The 18,752-nt window shown below is 38.6% G+C and overlaps 1 protein-coding gene across 1 annotated transcript in view; it reads right to left on the reverse strand.

Moving 5' to 3' along the window:
- The window catches only part of DNAH7 (dynein axonemal heavy chain 7), a 221,069-nt gene that overhangs the window by 111,970 nt on the left and 90,347 nt on the right, over positions 1 to 18,752 (reverse strand). The window contains exons 28-31 of the mRNA XM_053665233.1: positions 12,627 to 12,839; positions 9,815 to 9,913; positions 6,137 to 6,385; positions 481 to 630 (exon numbers count right to left, since the gene is read on the reverse strand). Of these exons, the coding sequence (XP_053521208.1) occupies positions 481 to 630; positions 6,137 to 6,385; positions 9,815 to 9,913; positions 12,627 to 12,839 (711 nt within the window). The remainder of the gene's footprint in view (positions 1 to 480; positions 631 to 6,136; positions 6,386 to 9,814; positions 9,914 to 12,626; positions 12,840 to 18,752) is intronic.

Genomic DNA, 18,752 nt, shown 5'->3' on the forward strand with positions numbered 1-18,752 from the left:
GCTGGCATATCCTGTATGCCTTCTGCTTCCCACAGAAAGCCCACTGTCTTCTTAACGCAGTAGAGGGGCAGTGCTGGAACTCTGAAGCATTTTTTTGTAATGGTCTGCAGTTTCTTCTCCTAACGTTGGACTGTATCTAACCACTAGTGGCTGTGCCAGCAGGGCAAAGGGAGAACAGCAGTGACAGAGCAAAAGGATCAAGTTATTCAGAGGCCCTCCTTCCTGCATCATTCGGCCTGAACAAAGAAAACAGAAACACTTTTCCCTGTCCTTCACCAGGGCAGAGCTGCTTGCCGGCAAGCTTTCTAGGTGTTAATGAGGTTCTTCACACAAACACTGCCAGGCGACCCAGTAATGTGTTTTGAATAAATATCTTGAGCTATAAATGTGTTTGTTTGAAACAACTGAAAAAAATCAAAAATTGGTCAGAAGGAAATATCACGGATTTCTAACCATACGTGGAAAAGTGTCAGTACTTACCACAGAGGAAGCAAATGCTCTGAAGCTGACCGCCAGGACCCCATCGGACCACTCGTGGGACACCAGGTCGAACTGCCCGTACAGCTGGCCCATGGTGACAGACTTGGGGTTTAAAACAGTGATCTGGACCTTGTTTTCTTCCATCAACCCCTGGGTGGGAGAATAAGTCAATCAATCTATTTCTATTTTGAAGAATAGTGTCTTTATGTAAAGAAAATATAAATATATATATAATCTTAAAGATTCTACAAAGAAACTACTACCAGAAGTAAGGAGTGCATTTACCAAAGCTCTAGTATACAGGCTGAATATGTAAAAACCAATTGTACTGTGTAGGCCAATAAACAATTGAAAAATAAAAATTTTCAGATAACATTTACAAAAGTATTTAAAAGCTCAACTGACTTCTGGTCAAAATGGCAGCATAGGTAAACACAGTTTACCTCCTCACACAACCACATCAAATTTGCACCTAGACTACAGACCAACCATCATTCAGAATGGTCAGAAATCAAGCTGAATGAAAGTCCTACAAGTATCAAATTAAAAAAGAAACTACACTGAGATTGGTAGGAGGGGTGGAAACATGAAATGGGCTGGATCCACACCCACATGTGGTGAATAAAAATTTGGAGGGATATCTCAGGAGCGAAGGCTCCCAGCCCCACACCAGGACCCCAGCCCAGGGTTCTAGTGCTAAGAAGGTAAATCTCCATAACTTATGGCTGTAAAAACCATCAGGGATTGAAGCTGGGGAAGACAGAAACTGCTGGGTTCCCTGACAGTTCCTCTTAAAGGGCCCAGACACAGACTTACTCAAACTCACTACCTCTGAGCTCTAGCACTGGGGCCACATATTGAAAGGCATCAAAGACATATGGGGAGGAACTGAATTGTCTGGCATGAGGGCAAGAGTTTTCTCCAAGCCATAGCATTGGCAGAGGCCACTGTTCCTCTTCTGAGCCCTCCTCCCAGAGTCTGAGAGCTGGCAGGTGAGAGCCATATCTGAGGCTACATCAGCTTGGCTCACACTGTTTGCAGAACACTGGTGATTCGCTGAGGCCCTGCCCCATCCAACTTTCAGGCCCACCCAAGCTGTTTCCAGTAGCTTTTCCATACAAATGGCTTGTCTTGGCCCATGCTTCAGATTTTCCTAAATTCTCTCAAACAAGTGGCATCTTGCTTCAGAAAGCCCCATACTTCTCGCTAAGTTGCCCAAGCCCAGCACTAGCAGAGGCCAGCCATGGTTCACAACTTGACCTCCCCGGAGCACCTCTAAGCCCAGCACAAGTAGCAGTCATCTGCAGATCATTCTGTAGCTTATGCTGTGTGACCTCAGACAGAACACAGGAGGTGGCTGACCTTAGATGTGCCAACAGCAATGAAGGCTCAACCACAATAAAGGGGTATACGCAGCCCACACAGTGGGCATACCTCAGGTACCCAGGTTGGGTAATAGGGGAGGTTGTGCCACTGGATCCTACAGGACACCTACTACATTAAGGCCACTCTATGAAGCCTGGGAGATGTAGCAGGTCTACCTAATACCAGAAACAAACACAGGGAGGAAGCCAAAATGAAACAAAGAAACATGGCCCAAATGAAAAAATAGATCAAAACTCCAAAAAAAAAAAAAACTAAACAAAATGGAGAGTAGGAATCTATCAGATGCAGATTTCAAAACACTGGTTGTAAGGGTGCTCAAGGAACTTAGTGAAGACTTCACAAAAAATATACAGTCAGAAATGAAGGATATACTAATTAAAATAAAGAACAATTTACAGGGAATCAACACTAAAGTGGATGAAGTCTACAATCAAATCAGCAATCTGAAATATAAGCAAGCAAAACACAACCAATCAGAACAGCAAGAAGAAAAAAATCCAAAAAAAGAAAATAGTAAAGCAAGCCCCTGGGACAACTTCAAGTATAAAGAAAGAACCCCATTCACATCAGGGAGGTGCTCAAAGAAGAAGACAGTGAGCAAGAAATTGGAAACCTATTTGAAAAATAATGAAAGAAAACTTCCCTAACTTAGTAAAGGACACAGACATACAAGTCAAGGAACCACAGAGAGTTTCAAACAAGATGAACACAAAGAGGCCCACACCAATATACATCATGATTAAAATGCTGAAGGTTAAAGACAAAGAGAGAATCTTAAAAGCAGCAACAGAAAAGCAGACAGTTACCTCCAAGGGAGTTCCCATAAGACTGTCAGTTTATTTCTCAAAAGAAATTTTTCAGGCTGGAAAAGACTGGCAAAAAATATTCAAAGTAATGAAAAGCAAGGACCTATAGCCAAGATTACTCCACCCAACAAAACTAACATTTAGGATCAAAGGACAGATAAAGAGCTTCTCAGACAAGAAAAAGCTAAAGGAGGTCATCACCACCAAACCATAATTATATAAAATATTAAAGAATCTTCTTTAAGAAGAAATATATCGAATTATGAACAAAATGGCAATAAATACATCTATTTGCAATTGAATCTAAAAAACAAACAGACAGACAAGCAAACAGACAAAACAAACAAGCAGAACAGAAACAGAATCAATATATGAAAATATCTACAAAGAACACATTGATGGTTGCTAGGTGGAGGTTCAGGGGATGAGCAAAAAAGGTGAAGGGATTAAGAAGTACAAATTGGTAATTACAGAATAGTCATGGGGATATAAAGTACAGCACAGAAAACAAAGTAGCCAAAGAACACATATGTACATGACCCACGGACATGGACCACAGTGTGAGGACTGCCTGAGGGAGTGGGGTTGCCAAGTGGAGAACGGGCAAAGGAGGGAAAATTGAAGCAACTGTAATAGCATAAATAATAAAATATAATTTTAAAAAGGAAAGAAAAGAAAAATACAATTAAATTGTTTAATTAAAAAATTAAAGCTCATAAAATTCTTAGGAATTAAAAAGGCAAAAGATTTATATAATGTGAAGAGAATCCAGAGTATAAATTCTTAGAAATTAATCAGCAAATGTGTAAGATCTATAAATCTAAAACTACAAAACAGGAGTTGGTAATTTTTTTGGTAAAGGGTCAGATAGTAAATAATTATAAGCTTTGCAGGTTAATGATCTGTGACATATTCTTGTGCTTTTCTTTCTTTTTCTTTCTATTCTTTCTCTTAAAAAGCAAACTCACAGTTATTAACAACCACACCTAAAATGAAAGCAAACTAAGAGGACAGCTAGATCAGGAGCAGAACCATAGAAATTAAGACCACATGGAGGGTTAGCAACAGGGGAGTGGGAGAAGGGGGAAGAAGGTACAGAAAATAAGTAGCATAGACAGGGGGGAGGGCAAGAATAGTATGGGAAATATAGAATCTAAAGAACTCGAGACACATGGTCATAAACTAAAGGGAGGGAATGGTAGGGGAGGGGGTGTGCAGGGTGGAGGGGAATGAAGGGGGGAAACAGAACAACTGTAATGGCATAATCAATAAAATATAAAAAACAAAAAGTAAAAAAATAAAATATATAAGACTTTTATTTGCAGTAAAAAAAAAAAGCTTAAAGAATGTGAGCACCATTACAAAAAATTATGCTTTGGACTGAATTGGGCCCATGTGCTCTAACTGGCTGACTTCTGCTACAAAACATTCTCTGAAAGAAAACTGAAAGATCTAAATATAGCAAAATATGTACCATTCTCATGAAAAAGTTAATACTAGTAAGTTGTCCATTTCAATCAGAACCCTGAAAGCTGGTTATGGAATTATTACCTGAGATGTTAATACCCTTGTGGCATGGGCTATTTTTGTTTTGTTTTTAATTAACAGGTTTTATTTTTTAGGAGTAGCTTTAGGTTTACAGAAAATGCAACAGAATGTACAGACATTATCACATACTCCTTCCCTCCTACCCACAGCCCTCTCCTAGTTTCCCCTACTGTGAAGTCCTTGCACTGGTGTAGTACATTGATGTGACTGATGAACTGACACTGAGACATGACTATTGATGGTCCATGGTATACATTAGGGTTCACTCTTTGTATTGCACAACTCTGTGGCTTTTGTCAAACACATAATGTCATCTATCCACCATTTCAGTGTCACACAGTAGTTTCACTGCCCTAAAAATCCTCTGTGCCCTACCTATTCATAATCATTTCATGTTTATGGATAGCAACAGAACAAGTTCAACTCTTCTCAACATTGCCTTCTGCCCACCACCCCCAGAGCTTGGGACACAAACTACCAAACTGAAGAAACGATGTGGGAATAACAATATTAAGTAGTAAAACAAATTCAAAGTCTTTGCTTTCTTGTCTGTGCCCAGGAAAAGAGTAATGATGTGTCTTCCTAAATTCAGAAATATGGGAAAGCTCTGTCATTTTCCAAAAATAAAGTTTCTACCACTAAAGCAAGGATTTTGTCCCAAATGCAGCAAGGCTAGTGTGAATCTATGGTTTGAACGCAGTGGCTATGAAGGCCTGTCCCTCAGGTCACTACAATGTCACTCTTAGAATTTGCTGGTAGTGGGCCCTTTGGGGCTTTGCAGTTGGACTAGAATACACATTGATTTCTTCGTCCACTGTAATCTTTGAGTGACACCACATCTATATCTCCTAGTGACCTTTTTCAGAGCAAAAACAATTAGTCTGTGTAATCATAAAACAACACAAAAGAAAAAATACAAACAAGCAAAAAACAAGAAAAAGAAGGGAGGATGCAGAAAGGCATGAAAGGCAAAGGGAAAGGAGAAGAAGGGAAGTAGCATGAAAGCATAAAAGCAGAGGAAACAGGTGACAGAAATAAATACTATTATCAGCTTGTATAAAAAATGTAAATAAACTTAATCCCCCCGTGAAAAAATGAAGAGTATCAAACTGGAGAAAATAATAATCAGACAATTTACTCTCTAAAAAAGTAAACCACAGAGATGCCCAGACGGGCAAACACGTGTGCAAGGAGAAAGCATGGGTCACAATATTGGAATTAGATACTGGGGACCCAAGGCAAGTAACAGAATGAGTACATAACTTTACATTATTGAAGGGGAGACCATACAGTGAATGTGTAATGATCAGAAATCCCATCTAGGCCATAAACACTGAAATATGTGAAGCAAAAACTATTACAAACACAAATAGACAAAAATGCAATATGAGTTGGAAAATTTAAAACAGCCTCATTCCTTTAGCATATCAAAGTAGACCAAACTGTAATGTGCAGTATATAAGTTTTTATTAATATAATACTTATTTTTATTATATGTACAGACACATATAGTATGTAATACATCCACAAAACACACACATTTCAGTTCAAGACCACAGGCAGCCAGCAACAGAACTGTGCATTACAACTATAACCACCCAGGAAATAAAAAAATATTCTCCTAAAAGCACGAAGATTTTTCACATTTCCAGACTTTTTTCTACAAGGGCCATGTGTTACCTTTATAAACAAACATCTTAAAAACAGAAATAAAAGGCCAAGAGGGAAATAGGTGGCATTTCCTTTATATGCTGAACTTCCTACCTGCTTCATAAAACTTTTCTACTTCTGTTTTCTCTTTGTGTCATTTTTACATGTTTTTAAGCTGCTTCATTAAAGTATCTTTTTAAATGACCATACATTCTATTGTGTGCAACCCAATTATAAACAAATTAATGCATTTATAAGACACTTACCTTCTCACATATATCGCTCAGCGCTCCAGCTAAGACACGATATGCACTGGTTTTTCCTCCAAACGGTTCCCCAACAATCATAAAACCATGACGCACAATCATCATTTCATATATTTGAAGAATCTTCTCAGAAAAGAAGCTGGTCATCTGCAAATTCATGGCGTCACAGTTGTCTTTGATAGCCGCCAGCAAATCATTGTAATCTGGTTTGGGCAGTTTTACCCCAGGAAACAAGTCTGAAGTGATTCCCTGAGGATAGATGATTGGGGACTTACGTATCTGTACACTGACTCTCTATTTATACATAAACATGTATACATGCACACATACACATTTACATGTACATACACACATATACAAACACACACACATAAATATGATACAATTTCTCTTGTTCTCTTATTTGATATTAATGGAAATAGAGCCATTAAATCACAGTTCAACAGTATCTTAATAGCTTTATAGAGGTATGACTGACATACAATAAATTGTATACCTTTGAAGTGCACAGTTTGATAAGTGAATTCAGTTCACAAGATAACCATGTGTCTACCATTCCCAAAAGTCTCCTGTGACCTCTTGTAATCCCCCTTCCCTCTTCTCCTCACTGCCTCCTATGTCCATCCCCAGGGGACCACTGATTTACTTTCTGTTACTATTTTTATTTGCATTGTTTGAAACTTAATAGAGACAAATTACATACAATGTGCAATACTTTTTATTGTCTCACTTCTTTCACTTGGCAGAAAGATTTGGAAATTCACACATCTCAGCATGTATCAACAGTTCATTGTACTGAAGTATTCCCTTGTATTAAAAGTGCCACCATTTTAAAATCCATTCCCCTATTGATTGACATTTTCATTGTTTTCAGTTTGGGGTTATTACAAATAAAGCTGCTATGAACATTTGTGTAGAAGTCTTTTTACGGGCAAATGCTTTCACATGTCTCTTGGGTGAATGCCAAGGAGCGGAACAGGAGGTGTGTTTAATATTTTAAGAAACTGCCTGCTTTTCAAAGTGATTGCATTATTTTACATTCTTCCAGGAGTGTATGAGAGTTCCAGTATTGGGTGTGAGCAGTCTTTTTGATGTGAGCCATACAAATAGATGTATAACAGTATCGTATTGTAGTTCGATTTGCATTTCCCAATTATTAACATTTCTGCATGTGTTTATTTGCGTTATGTATTGCTTCTTCAATAAAGTGCCTGTTCAAATCTTTTGCTATTTTTAATTGATTTATTTTCTTAATGGTAACTTTTGACCATTTAAATATTATACATACAATTCTTCCATCCTGTAACTAATTTGTAAATATTTTTTCTTAGTCTGTAACTTGTCTTTCATTCTTTTACCAGGATCTTTCAAAGAACGAACTTTTTAAAATTTTGATAAGTCTATTTTATCAGTTTTTCTTGTTTTATGCCTTGTGCTTTACTGTCAAATTTAAGAAATTTTTGCCTAACCCAATGTCACTAGGCATTTCTCCAGTTTTCTTCTAGAAAGTTTAGTTTTACAGTATGTTTAAGTTATAAAGTTGGAAAATTAATACTATTTGATTTTAACACTAATTATAAAGACTGTCATACTGGTATAAAGATGAACAGATGTATCAATGGGACAGAACAGGAAGTCCACAAATAAACCCACACAGGTTCAGACAATGCATTTTCAACAAAGGCAGCGCAGCAATTCCGCAGATAAAAGATAAGACAGTCTTCAGTAAGTGAGGCCAGAACACCTGGCTTTGCCGAAATAATAAACTTTATTATTATTTGTGCATATCTCATACCATGCACAGAGACTAGTCCTAAAGTATTTTAATGATTATAGTGGGTAGTATTTCAATCAGCTTGTGTCCCTTAAAAATTCATGTTCACCCAAAAGCTCAGGAGATGACCTTATTTGGAAAGGGGATCTTTGCAGATGTGAGTTAAGTTAGAAGAGGCCATACTGGGCCCTAATCCAATGACTGTTGTGTCCATCACAGAAATGGGAGAGAGGCTGAGGCACAGAGACCCAGGGAAGAAGGCCCTGTAATGAGGAAGGCTGGGACTGGAGCGAGGCCAAGGCAGGCCCAGGAAAGTCGATGACTGCCAGCAGCCACCAGAAACTGAGAAGAGGCAGGCGAGGCTCTTCCCTAGAGCCCTCGGTGGAAACCGCCACCGTGATTTTACATGGTGAGAGGATGCATTTGTTCTGTCTTATGCCACCACATTTGCGGTGCTTCATTATGGTGGCTTTAGGAAACTAATGTAATCACATAATGTATGATTGAAAAGAATTATAATTCCATAATTTGTAAAGCTCTTAGAATAGTATCTGGTCCACAGTAAATGCATAATGTTTTCTAAATTTTAAAAAATCTCAAATTGTTCAAATGTTAACCTTGAGAGGAACAGCTATGTCCAGAACATAGTCGGTATTCAGTGGTTCTCAACAAAGACCCCACTAGGTCGAACTGGAAATAGGTGGAGTTGTCCTTCTGGATGTCACAAAGGGAGCGGCCTAGAGTGCTAGGAGGGAGAGGCAGAGATGCCAAGTGTACTGTGGGATGAGGGGCAGTCCCACAACAAGGCACTGTCCTCACTGGAAATGCCAGTTAAACTCCATTTGTGAAATACTGCTCACTAAACGTTCACTGAATGGACGCACAACTGCATGAGACTACATCTAGAGAGGTCTATCTCCACTTTATGGAAATAAACACAGCTTTGATTACTCCTGGAAAATATGTACAGTGCACTAGTACCAAAATAAATACCAAAACACAAAAAATGAAGGAACACTTTAGGAAGAAAATGTGTGCCTATTCCTTGTAGCTTGGCTCTATAAAATATTTGCACTGCCAGGTCTAATTTCTAAGAGAAGCTCCCTTCTGAATGATGCAGCAGGGCTTCTATAGACAACAAACACCATGGGACCTCGCTGCAGGGAAGCACCACTTCTTCCCCACTCATGACAGTCATAACAACGCCCGTCCTTACACACTGGGGGCTGATACCTGTACCTCCAGGCAGCACAAGTTCGTGCAACACCTAGCATTTCCCAGGAGCCCCTGCCCCATCCCTGATTTCTTCTGCCTAAGATGCGGTAAAGGAAAAGCATGAAATCAAATTATAATATGAAAACTTCAAACCACCATTCTAATACTTCTTATCAATTACTTGTAATCTAATCTTTAAAATATAACAAGATTACTAAGCTTAGTTCTTAGCTAACTGTGAAAAATAATTTCTTAACAGCTATTGCACTCTTTTAAAGGAAGTAAGCTTATTTATCTTTCTATTACCTCACTCAGTAACTCAACAAACATTTACCAAGGACCTATTCTGTGCACGGGAGTCAGTGCTGTGTCATGCTGATTACTTTCCTCCACGGACCCTGCATTCTGGTGTAACTTATAAACAAGCATAAAGGTTTTGTAACTTTTGTGTGCTTGTTATATTCTGCAGGAAAAATGTACTATTTTAAAATCCCAAGTTGTTTAAAATCATCTGAAGCCACAAAGCTAGCTAGCCACACTCCACACAGAACATGGGGTGATCTATGTTTTGCTGTGCCATAGTATTGCTGTCTGCAGTGGAAGTTTTTCTTACAGAGCTGCAAACTTGGACATCTGATAAATACATTATTATAAGAGTTCTGATACATTGGAATAATAAATGTTCTTACCTCAAAGAGTGGTAAATCGTGGGACAAAAATTTCGGCAGATTGACATCAATAATAGATCTAAGCAGTAAAATCTCTTCGTTTTCATTTGGATATTTCAGCTAAAAGAAAATATACTCATAGTGATATCAGCATCTGTTAGCTGCACCCATGCATTTTCACACACGCCCAAAGGAAACAAGCACACAGGCCCCGGAGTCCATGTAAACCTGTGCAAAATTATTGTTTTTAATTATTTTCACTTACTTGGGTTGTTATTCATTTTAGAATCTGACCTCTATTCTTGCTGAATTCTTTACTAGTCAATCAGGAAAACCTAGGTTTAACTAACCACCTCCTCCCAGAAGCTCTGAGTAACAGCTGCTGGTGGGAATTCAATGGCATGTGGCCACAGCCATTGCCTCTGTGCTGGTAAGAGCTTGACTGCCCTATGCATTCAAGGCCAGCAGTGGGCTGGGCAAGTTGAAATAGTCATTAAAAGTGGACAATCATATACAATAGATGCCCTTACATTTGAAACATAAACATTCACTTATTTTGACCACATTTTCACACCAAGGCCTTTTCTCTGAGTGTAGGCACCCATTTTCTTCCAAAAATGCATTAATAATGCATCATCTGCTCCATCCAGATTTATGGTTTTCTGGTTTTGCTTTTTCAAGGGGATCAAGCTCTTCAGAACCTTGTTAGACCATCTATGTCACACAATTTTAAGGTTTTTGTCAGTCATGTACTTATCCATGACTAACTTAAATTCATTTTTTTAGAATTTTATCTTACTGAAACTTTCTTAAACAACAAACTTAGTTTCCATAAAAACAAAACTCTCCTTTTCATGCTTATATATTATCCATTTCCTAGACATTTAATTAAATGGCACAATAACAGTAACATTCCAAACGGCTTCAGAAAGTTCCAGGAACAGGTAAACTCTCCAGCTGAGGAGCACGGTGCACGTTATAGACAGTGGCGGGTGGGGGCGGGGCAGCATGCCGGCTGAGCGTGCAGTGCGGGCGCGTGTCAGTGCGTTCCAGACTGGAGGCGCCTGGTTTGTGCTAAGTCACTCAAGAAGAGGGTGTTTCAGAAAACATATCAAATTCCAAAACACCTGTGGTAAATCCATCGTTTATTGGTTGACCTCATCTTGTTGCTCATGCCCATGATGAGGTTCACATAATTCACAAAAATCTGAACTCAGAATTATTTATTCCAACTTCAACATTTACCTCACACCAAAGTGTCCCCTATCACCTTGCCTTTAGTTTTCCAGAATCCTCTTCCTTTTTTCCCTAGGATCTTTCTGCCTAATAAATTCCATGTTCCTACTTAACTGACTTAGCCTTATGAAGTCGGTAATGCCTGGCAGTCAAGTTCAGCGGTCTCTAGTCTCCAGGCCTCCCAAAGCCAAAGCTAGTCCTGCTCACAAAAATTTTGTCTGTGCATCAATCTAAGCACACACAAATTAGGAAGTATCAAAAGTTTATTCTGTTATTTGAGAGGCTGTTGGGTTTTTTTACTTTTATTTTTAATTATATTTTATTGATTATGCTATTACAGTTGTCCCAATTTTTCCCCTAGGTTGCCCTCCACCCAACATCCCCCACCCCCTCAGCAATCCCCATTGTTCCTGTCCATGGCTCACGTGTAGGTTCTCTGGCTACTCCATTCTCTATACTGTATTTTGCTTCCCCTTGGCTATTTGGTAGCTCCCTCTTTGTACTTCTTAATCCCTGAGATACTATTATTTTAAAGCAAATGTATATTGTTTCTTGATATAATAAAAACAAACTTCAAAATATTCAAGGCAATACATTCCACATTCTAAACTGGCTTTGCACTGAGAATGATGGGATCCATTTGCAAGATTCATTTGCTGTTTAACTTTCATAGCCCAATTCACAGTTAAGATGTCAGTGATGACATACACTAGGACATGCATTATCTTTCCCATTATCTGACCACAAAGTAATCATGACATGCCAGGTTAAAACAAATTGGTGCTTCTAGTTGCATTTGTTTATTGCAAAAAAAAAAAGTGATATGTTAGGCTAATGTGAAATAGAATATCACCACTGTATATCAGAATTCTTGGTAACACTATTGTAGAAGATAAAAATGCATGCCATTGTTCTTAATCATGTGAGATATATTTAAAAATCTTTATCTTCTATGAATCATGAATATGAAAATTTTATAAACTCCAAGGTCATACTTTGCATTTTCCTGTTAATTATTGCCTATGTTGCTTGCTTTTATTAAGACCTAATACAGTTATATTTCATAACTCCACAAAATACTACCAATGAAAATTTACCCAAGTCTTAAAATACCTGGGTTTTTAATCTATGCTTGTGATTTATATCACTTTTAAATGCAAATATTATATTGCAAAGCAGTTACTGCTAGTCTATGGTTAGCTGCAATTATGTAATTATATTAAGTGACAATGTTTAGGGATTTTTGTATGTACTTATTAAATTGTGCATTACATCCTTTAAAGCTATATATGTTCATGTAGAATAATAACTTTCACACTATTTCTCAGCAACAAAGGATTTTCTTCCTTGGTTGTGCCTAGTTTCATGTATTTAAATTTATGGGACAGACTTCAAATCACTAAGAATCACATGTCTCAGGTTTTACATGCCATAAAATTTCCTTTTTCACATGTGCAAATAATCAGTTTTTAGTACAATAAAGGAATGTTTTCTGGTTGATGAAACCAACTAGTACTTAGAGCTCCGTGAATACAGACACATGGTCCCGGAATTCACAAACAGAAAATGTATGAGTGGAAAACGCCGCGTTCTCTACCTTTAGATTCCCCGCAGCAGTAAGCACCGACTTCACGGCTCTCATTCCGTAGTCGTAGTGGTGTTGCGATGACAACTGTTCTGAACACAGGCGATAAGTAGCCACAATTTTCACCGACAGTGGCCGCGCTGTGACAAACCCGCAGGAGTACAGGACTATTTCGGCAATCATGGCGTAGTCGGGCACCATCATCGCTACGGTCCGAAAGAGGGCCTGTGGGGGTGGGGAAGCATGCGCTTCTGAAAAGTCCACCGTGAAGATAACCCTGCTCTTTACTTAACCCCGCTCTTTACTTCGCAACACGGTACAGTTTCATAGCTTTTCAGCAATATTATTCCACTACAGTGTCCAAATCATGTAGGTTAAAACACTGCATTAACAAGCAAAATATAACCAAAGACACTGAAATAGAGAACAGGCTGCCAGTGTCCAGAAGGGAGAGGGGAGGGAATTTCAGGGGGAAAGGGGAAGGGTTTACAGGAATAAGTATAAGGACACGGACAAAAACTGGGGGGGGGGGGGGGGGCTGGGATGGGAGTAAAAGACAGAAAACTGTACTTTTAAAATTAAAATTTTAAAAAATGAAATAAAAATAAAAACTGGCTTATTATTATAACATAATAAAGTTATCATTAAATGTGTATGTAAATATTTTCCTTAAGGTGTGTTTTAAGAACTTTACATTTCTGCCATACCGAAATCTTTGGTGAAGTATAAATTCCCACAAGATTTGAAGTACCAATTATGTTTGATTCTTCTGGGAAGTGACACGAGACAGGGAGGGAACAGCAGACCCTGCAGGGAAGCCCGAAAGCCCGGCTTCTGAGGAAGTGCCTGGTGTTGGGACCTGAGCTTCGAGGGAGGCTCTGCAGATATTTAATCAGTTGTATCCTTTGAGGCTAATCAGATAACTCTTATAACAAGGCTATGTTAGATACAAGATCTAGTTTGAAATATTCTTAACCTTTCAGAATCTTCAGTCACTGTATCAGTCCTTCACCAAGCAAAAATAAAGAGAAAAGAATGAAAATAAGACATGGGTAGTAATTATGAGAGATGAATAAATTCTCCAAATTGTAAAAATGATCTGATGGTATTTTAAATACTGTGGGACAAATAAATGTCACATGATGGTTAGTAAGTAGCAAACTGAATAGATTTTTGAAGAATAAATAAAGTTTAGAATGTTGGTATATGTTGGGACTTTGGTAGCTCATACATTAAAACATGATAGTCTTGTGCTAATGAGGGAAAATGACACTACTCTAGAGAAATGCCAATAGTATTTAGATAGTAAATGACAACTGTGGTGAATGACCATTGTATTCAGATAGTTTATAAATGCCTCCTGGGAGTTACTGAAACACCACAAACACAAGGCAGATAGAAAATGAACACACCTTGCTCAAGTGATCTGTTATTGAGAACAAACAAAAGATTTGCATCAAACAAAATCCTTCCAATGCCTTATGTTAATTACTAGCTAGAAGACTTAGTACTGTTATTTTTCAATAAAGTTGCCATTCAAGAAAGAAAGGAAAAAATGTGAAAGATATATAGCTTGAACTGATACCTCAGAACAGAGAAGTGTACGCAAGTGTTCCAACCACTACACACTTGAGGGAAAAAATGCAAGAGAATTACTATACACATGGTACCACTTTTAAAGAGTAATTCTCAACTACTAGTTTTTAAATGAAGAAAAGAGGTGATGAATGAACTAACAAATCCACCAGTCAGTCAGTGGCTAGTTTAGGGTGAGGACAGTCTTTCCACAACAGCACTAACTGCACCAGGCAGGGTCAGCATTCAGGTGTGTGTGTTGCTGGTTTCATTCTGACCACCCAGGTGTTTCACAGATTCCTGTTCACATTCTCTCAGCATGATCAGCAATGTGATTGTGGAACACCATCAGACCAACATGTCTCGGGCCAGGAGAAAAAAAAGAGTGAGGTAAAGAAGTTTCAAGAGGTGATCAAAATGTTCCATCAAATAGAAGTGCCCCACCAAAGATTTAACACTGATTTTGTCACAGAGAAAAGCACTTGATTGAAAAAAATTTTAGGTCTAAACTGTTGTAGTGGTGGGTGTTCTAATTCAATGGTTTTAAACAAAGTGTGTGACATACTGATATGATACGGTTTGATTTGGAATGTGTCAGAAATAATTAGTAACAGCATGTTTAAGTTTCAGTGCTGTTTAAAAAAATTGAGAAATCCCCTGACAGTCTGATGGGAACTCCTTTGTAGGTGACTGTCCCCTTATCTCTTGCTGCTTCTAGAAACTAAAAGGACAGCTAGATCAGGAGTGGAAACATTGAAATGAAGATCTCAAGGAGGGTTAGCAACAGGGGAGTGGGAGGAGGAGAAGGGGGGAGAAGGTACAGAAAATAAGTAGCATAGACGGTAGGTAGAAAATAGATAGGGGGGAGGGCAAGAATAGTATGGGAAATACAGAATCTAAAGAACTTGAGACCCGCGGTCATAAACTAAAGTGGGGGAATGGTGGGGACGAGGGGGTAGGGTGGAAGGGAATGAAGGGGGGGGAATAGAACAACTGTAATGGCATAATCAATAAAAAAATTGAGTTGGATTTTAGTGTAACCAATGACATACTTTCTTGAGTGTAAGAAAAGAGGGGGTTATAAATCCAGGTAACATGCCAGGGCTCAAATAAATTGCTGTGTATCTAATTAATGTGACCATTACCTCCCTATTTACTCAGCAGAAATGAATGTTCAAGAATAAGTTATTTTACTGCTTCTGTATAGTTTGGTAGAAGGAGAAGGGTGGTGTGTAAGAAAGTCTGTGCACTTCCCAGAGTGGGCTTTCAGAGGATGCACGTTGGATATTAAAAAAAATAATAAAAAAAAAAAAAAAAAAAAAAACAGAACAAAACCTCAAGTAAAACTTCTTACCACTTCTTTCTTAGGGATGGGAAATAGATTCCATAAATATCATGACCTGTTCAGGAATAAGCTAGGCTTCAGTTGAGTGAAATGCAGGATTTAGGGTCCACTTCACTTTTTTCTTCTGTACTAATAGAGTGTCTTATGCTGCATACCTTTCAGGTTAAAGCTACCTATCAGGTTATTGGCTTCATGACACTGAAAGAGGAGAATATGCCTACATTACCATGGTTTCTCACAGTTAACTGTTCTGAAATGATTATTAAGCATTGATCTTTTATATAGATTCTTTAAAGTAGAAACATGTTTAAGAAACTGTGCTACTGTACAGGTTTTATCTAGATATAATGGAATGTCAAAAAGGGATTCTTTTTTCATAGTGTGACACATATCGGTTAGCAAAATATGTTTGATTTGCCCAATATGCAAAATTTACAAAGGACATGTACACAATTCTTGAACTTTGTCACGTACTTGGTAGATCATAAAATAGCTGAGAGTCAGGAAGGAAGGAGGATTGTGAAAAGACTGCCATTAAAGAGAGCCTCCGTTATGCGGTGAGTCCCTACCACCCGCTCCCCATCCCTAAGTTCAGAGAGCGCTTAACAAGTGAGTGTACCCGTCTTTGGGGAGATGTGGGCTGGTGCCTGCCTCGTTCAAGTCTGAGAAAGCAGAAGTGATCTGGTTCAGTGTGGCCTTCATTCCCAGAGTTTGTTGGGACAAAGGGTGCATGAGATGTACCCAATGTGAACAAGAGAGAGCTAAGCTGCAGCCATGTTAAGTCCTGCCTAAGGTACCCTCTGGGCAAAAGGAGAGCTCTCCAACAGTGGGGTGCCTGTGGCAACTCAGCCACCAGAGATCTAGGCAAAGAGGAGGAAGGACAATGGGAAAACAGGATCCATCACCCAAGTCACAGGAACTGCAAGTGAGAAGCCTAACAAAGGAGTCCTGGAAGAACCCATGGGCATGTGCACAATGGGAAAATTCAGCGATAAACCTGGGAACCACATGACCCTTGTTTGTCCCACACATTTAAAATGCCTTTGAAAAAGTAACACCTTTACAATTTAGAAAACGGATTTATTTCTAATAACTATTATCCATGTCTTATTTCCAGTTTCCCCCCTTTATTTCGCTCGGTGAAGGACTGATATGATGACTGCAGACTCTAAAAGGTTAAGAATATTTCAAAATAGATCTTATATCTAACATGGCTTTGTTATTAGGGGTTGCCTGACTAACCCCAAATTACACAATTTATTACATACTTAGAGAACCTCACGTGCGGCACAGTCTGCCAACACCAGGCACTTTCTACCAGGTCCAGGGGCTTCACCCAGAAGGTCATATCCGAACTATATGTTCAGCGGTTCCTTTAAAAAATGCTAGCTAGCTTAAAGATTGTGTATGAATTTGTCAGGCAGGAAAGTGGTGGTTTAACAGAACACTCGAGAGAGTGCAAACAGTGTGTGCAAACACACGGGACCTTGGGCAGCTGGTGAGGCCCCCTGTGACAATCATGTAGGAGGACAGAAGGAAGTACAGGGGTAACTGGTTCTCATGCCAAGTCTCCTGTAGACCAGGTTAAGATATTTGAACTTATTCTGTGGGCAGAAAGAAGCATGGTAGCTTTTTACATCTGGAAATTATACAATTAGATAGATTTCTTCTGCCTGATGAGACTGGTAGCATTGGAAGAGGAAATTCATTGTAGTGAACTTGGTGGGGAAGAGCTTAGTGACAGGCAGGCTGTTGCAATAGACACATAAGAGAAGCCTGAAGAGGAGCGGAAGTAAGATGTGGGGCTGGGCAGTGGGAATTGTAAGTCTTTTGTGAAACAGGATCCCTCGCTTTTGGCAACGGGCTGAACCTCCAGGTGAAGAGGGAGGCTTCGAGGAGGACTCTGGAGACTGGTAACAACACTCTGAGCCTCTGGAGGCTTTTTATGTTTCGGGAATACAGAACTTTCATTTCAGACTAAGATACTTTTTCAGAAGTGTTAGGTATTTCCATATATACTTAAAAGCAGATGTTCTGAAGCAGCTGCCACCAAGGAAACTGCATAATGGGAGGAACAAAAAAGGCTATCAGAATCTGATAGAAGCTTTGGCCTAAAGCAGGGGAAAATGCATCACTCCAAGAACCACGAGGTGAATATTTCAACAGCGTTTCAACCTGCACAGTAAATAAATAAAACCGTGAAGAAGTCTACACAGGGCATTCACAAACTCATCTAATAATGGTCCCAGCTTTTTATGATTAGCTACTCACAGATTTTTGCCTTTGCAAATATTTATATATTCAGATTGATCCTACTGAATAAAAGAAAAACATACACGAGTAAATAAAAGAACTGGTACAAAAGGAGCTTTCCAAATGCGAGTCAGACTAAAAAGCTGCAAGTGCTTCATAGATTTTTTAAAAAAGGATTTATCAGTTCTTATTTTTTTAATCACACCTTCCTTCACTAAGGCAAAGTACTAAAACATCTCATCTAACCTATGAAAGTGCATGGGCTGAAAATACAAAAATGCTTGGCAGCAATTACTTGTGTCAAAAGACTTTTTGGCAGAAAAGAAAAAATTTGTCATCCAGTCTTGAGAAGTTGTCAGTCTAAGCGTGTGACTAGTGGACGGGGTGCAGGATTGAGAATCAGAAGACTTGGGTTTGGATCGCAATCACAACTGCACTGTTCTTCAGCATCGTCCTCTGTATGAGCCAAAAGCATGCAATTCACCAGAAAACTGAACATTCTAGTCCATTTAATTGACAAAGTGTGTGTTTGTTTTTTTTATTCGGTGCTGTTTATTAATGAGAATTGAGATTGCTCTGGGATGTAAATTGTTTCAACCTGTGTTAGAAAACAGTTTAGCCACACAGCTTTTTGTCCTACGACTCTACCTAAAGAAATATTTTAAAGTAGAGAAAAGATGTAAGTAAAAAACTGCCCATTGAAATATTATTTACAATGCAGACAAACTACAAACAATGTAAATGTCCAACAGTAAAATATAATTCAGCACATTTATCTATAGAACTATATTTGTAAAGATAGGAAAAGGCTCATGTTATAATGCACTCTTGAAAAGACATCCATATACACAATTGTCTGATTTCACCACTTAAAACTGATATTTTAAAAGGCACTTAAAATTGAGGGGTACAATATAGTGAGCACCTTTGGTACCTTTTCATTATGTACTGTATGTTATAATTTT

This window comes from Artibeus jamaicensis, unplaced genomic scaffold (genome assembly GCF_021234435.1).
Source record: "Artibeus jamaicensis isolate MK-2021 breed Jamaican fruit bat unplaced genomic scaffold, CSHL_Jam_final contig_391, whole genome shotgun sequence".
NCBI classification, from domain to species: Eukaryota; Metazoa; Chordata; class Mammalia; order Chiroptera; family Phyllostomidae; genus Artibeus; species Artibeus jamaicensis.